This window comes from Merops nubicus, unplaced genomic scaffold, assembly GCF_000691845.1.
Source record: "Merops nubicus isolate BGI_N331 unplaced genomic scaffold, ASM69184v1 scaffold28591, whole genome shotgun sequence".
Taxonomy (NCBI): Eukaryota; Metazoa; Chordata; class Aves; order Coraciiformes; family Meropidae; genus Merops; species Merops nubicus.
This window is the reverse complement of record NW_008586684.1, coordinates 9,296-13,173: the sequence shown is the minus strand read 5'-3', so window position 1 is coordinate 13,173 and position 3,878 is coordinate 9,296. Positions and strand designations below refer to the sequence as shown.

Genomic DNA, 3,878 nt, shown 5'->3' with positions numbered 1-3,878 from the left:
GTGACGGGCGCAGCCCGCGGCATCGTCCCCCGGGAGCTCGGGAAGAGGGCTGGAGAGAGGTGTTTCGGGGTGCCCTAGCACCCTGGTAAGCGCTCCCCGGCCTCGGGACGGCTCAGATGGGATGAGGCTCCTCTGAAGCCTTGCGGGGAGCGTAGCGTCAAACGCAGGTCCCAAAACCCCTCTGCAAGGGGCAGCAGTTGAGGAGCCTCTTCCCTGCAATGGCCAATCCCTGTTTCAGCCTGACGTGGGTTTGTCCTTCCCGGTCAGTCCTCAGCTTGTTGTTCTCTCCCGTGGCCCAAAGTGGTCAAGTTTGGCTCTGGATCCCAGGGGGGATGGAGTGGATGGAGCCCCTGAGCTCAGGCTGTGTTTAAGCCCCTCCATTCAGTATTCCAGGCCTTGGGAAGGGCTGGCAGCTGCTCAGGGTCCCTGGCAGCAGCTGGAAGGGGACATTGGTGGTTTGGTATCAAACCCTGCACACAGTGCCATCTCTGACTGTGTCTGCTCCCTCCCCAGAGTTACGGTGCTGAAGATAACAGGGTGCTGGGGATCCCAGGGGAGAACCTCCCTGGAGTTTATTCAGCCCGAGCATTCGTGGGCTGGTACAACGGGCTGCCCGAGAACCAGGACGTGAGTACAGTGGGGTGTTTCCCTGCCCTTCCTTCCTCCCTGTCCTGTGGGGTGTTTCCCTGCCCTTCATCCCCACGTGGGCGTTCAGCCCCAGATTAAGTCCTGAAAGGCCCACAATTGGAGAAGATTATCAGGTGCCATGTTAAATCCTTAGAAGGTAGAAATGTGGACAATTTGCACATCAGTGAGAGTGGATTAGCTGGCTCTGTAGGCTGGCAGCACGTTTTGGCCAGGACAGATGGGAACCTGGCAGAGATGATGCTCTGCTTTGACCTAACGAGGCCAAACCAGCTCCTGCTCCCAGAGATGCCATCACAGGAAGAGAGACCCACTGGGGTGCCCAGAGCTGCTGTGTTACTGTGGCTGCTTGGGGAGGAAGCTGGTGTGGAGTTCCCCCATCTGCACCATCTCAGTTTGGGGGAAAAGAGAGGCGGAAGGGAATTGGGGTGGCAGGAGCGGGTCTGAGGGGGCAGGCCCCATGCAGGCTGGGTGGATGGGCTGGCAGATGGGTCTTTCTCCCCACAGCTGAAGCCCGACCTGAGCTGCGACACGGCGCTGGTGCTGGGTCACGGCAACGTGGCGCTGGACGTCGCCCGGATCCTCCTGTCCCCCCTGCATCTCCTCAGGGTGAGGCACAGCACCAGGGAGCCAGCCTGGGGCCCAGGTTCACTCCCTGCTCTGTGGGTGCTGGTTCCCACCCGTCTCGGCAAGCCCTCAGACTCTCCTGTCTTTGGGATCTTCCCCCAGGGAAGGCGGCTGCCTCTCGGGTGCACCCTATGGATTCACAGTCCACAGGGAGAGACCTGAGGCCGTGGCCGTGCCTTGGGTAACGCTGCAGAGCTCTTTGGATTGCTGCTGGTACCTCAGAAGTTGGCAGCTGAGCTTCATCCCTTCCTTTAGAAGCTTGTCCTGTTGGGATTTTTATTTTCTTTGCTACTGTAGCTGAGGGTTGCTGCCTGGTTTCTGCTGGTAGCACTGGGGACACTGGTGGCTGGTCCAAGCTGGTGGACCTCTCCTTCTGCTGCCATGCTGCCCTATAGGTGGCTGGGAGCTGGTGTGCACCAGCTGCTCCATCCAGCTGCTGCCCCAGATGTTGGCAAAGACTCTTCCTCCTGGAGAAACACCGCAAGGGTTGGTACAGCTCTGCAACAACCTCCTGTATTAGTATCTAAATTAAATTAAAAAAACTGAACTGGGAGGCACTGCCAACCAGTTTGCTAAAGCCAGCTGGGAAGCAGTGCTGCAAAGGACACAGCACTGGAAATGAATGCTAGGGTGTGCAGGCAGTTTCTGTTAAGAATATTGGTCTGGAATGGTTTCTCCTGGCTACCTAGTGTCCTTCCCATCGTGTCTTCTCTAAAAAAAGATCTTCTCGTGATCTAGACAGATGTGCACGATTCAAAGTGTGTGGGGTTGCTGCAAGATGCCAATGATCAGTCGAGCCCTGGCAATGATTGAGTTTGTGCTTGGAGCTGCCTGGGGCAGGCAGGCAGTGAGCTGAGCTGTGGTTTGTGGGGGTTTCACCCAAATGCCTGCATGTCCTGAGCTAGGAAGTCACTCAACAGCATCTGCAGGCACCTCAAAATGGAGATCACGGAGATCCGTTAGCCCCAAGGTTAACCTGCCTGGGTGGATCCCCTGAGGCATTCTCCTGGGTGCTGGCTCGTTACCTCTGGTGCATTATGGCCTTGGAAAGTACATTCAGCAATGAGGGACCAGCTGTGCAAATAGCTCTGTGCAAAGGGAGATGACTTGTTTTCCGTCCTCGCCCGGGCTCTCGGCATGCACAGCCACTTTTCTGCTGCTGTTTCACCTTCAGAGGCTGTGCCTTCCCCCAGCTCCCTCCAGATCTGCCCTCGGCCCACTCCTGTCTCTGTCTTGCAGAAGACAGACATCACTGACAGCTCCCTGGCAGCTCTGGCCTGCAGCAAGGTGAAGCGAGTCTGGCTGGTTGGGAGGAGGGGACCTCTCCAGGTTGCTTTCACTATCAAGGTAAGGCCGGGGGCTGGAGGGCACCTCCCTGCTGGGGAGAGGTGGTCTGGGGGTGGGTGGGGAACCCAGGGGTCCTCCTTCCTGCACCCCTTTGCTAGCTCCTAGCCTTGCTAGCTCCTAGCCTGAACTGCTGGGGAAGGGGGCCTGGGGCTGCTGGACAGCCTCTCTGTGCTGGAGGTAACACCTTCCTGCCTCAAATTGCCAGGAGCTGCGGGAGATGATAAACCTGCCTGGGACCAGACCTGTCCTGAACCCTGCTGACTTCACAGGCCTTGAAAATGCTATCAAAGGTGAGGGAAGTGTGCCACACTCCTCTGGACAGGGGCTCAGCTTGGCAGGCGAGCATCCAGGAGTGATCTGGAGATGCTCAGAAGGTACATCACAGAACCTCTTGCTTAACCTCTGCTTAATACATGGCATGTGAAAGCCAGGTGACTATGGTGTGGCTCATCCTCAGAGTGCTAGGAGGCCACGAAGACAAGGGAACAGCCTGTTTGTGCAGGCCCTTTGCTGCTAGGGAGTGACACTTAGTCCCTGAGTGATGAGGGCAGGATGTTCAGGAGGGCTAGGGGAACCATGCAGGAGAGAGATCCCAAAGCTGTTGATTTAAGAGCTTCCTGCAAAGCTGAAAAGAAAACGCCAAGTTCAAGGGTGTCCAGAGACTTGCTCTTCTCCACAGGCTGCTGCCTCCGAGCACCAGCAAGACAGCAAAATCGCAGGCTTTGATTTGTGTGTCCCACTGGCCTCAGGCCTCAGGAGCTCTTGTGGTCACTTTGACTTGCAGTTTGTCATCTCAAAGGCGTGGGGCTGCTGTCAGCATGACAAACTCCAAGCGGACACTCACACACCACTGAAACTGCCTTGGCGTGGCCTTGGCTCCGTGCTGTGTCCCGGGGGGGCTTTTGCTGTGGGTCCCCTCCTGAAGATCTCTCTCTCTCTCCCTAGATGCCCCCAGGCCCAGGAAGCGACTGACGGAGCTGATGATGAAGACGGCCCTGGAGCAGCCTGGGGAGAAGGCGGTGGAGGCGCAGGCTGTGGTGGGGCAGGCGGCAGCCCCCCGGGAGTGGGGGCTGAAGTTCCAGCGCAGCCCCCAGGAGGTGCTGCCCACCGCTGACGGGAGCAGGGCCAGGGGCGTCCGCTTGGCCCTCACCCTTCTGGAGGTACGGGCTGGTGTGGGGCAGGGGGTGGCTGGCAGGGCTGCTGGGCTGGGGCAGGACACTGCTGTGTCCCTGCAGTCTCTCCAGTGACAGCTCTGAGGG

General features: G+C 58.3%; 1 protein-coding gene across 1 annotated transcript in view; it reads left to right on the top strand.

Moving 5' to 3' along the window:
• FDXR (ferredoxin reductase) overlaps positions 1-3,878 on the top strand; it is a gene marked incomplete at its 5' end in the record, with an annotated part of 8,334 nt that overhangs the window by 1,462 nt on the left and 2,994 nt on the right. Inside the window, 5 exons of the mRNA XM_008948734.1 lie at positions 514-627; positions 1,153-1,254; positions 2,512-2,619; positions 2,825-2,909; positions 3,565-3,779. Coding sequence (XP_008946982.1) covers positions 514-627; positions 1,153-1,254; positions 2,512-2,619; positions 2,825-2,909; positions 3,565-3,779 — 624 coding nt within the window. The remainder of the gene's footprint in view (positions 1-513; positions 628-1,152; positions 1,255-2,511; positions 2,620-2,824; positions 2,910-3,564; positions 3,780-3,878) is intronic.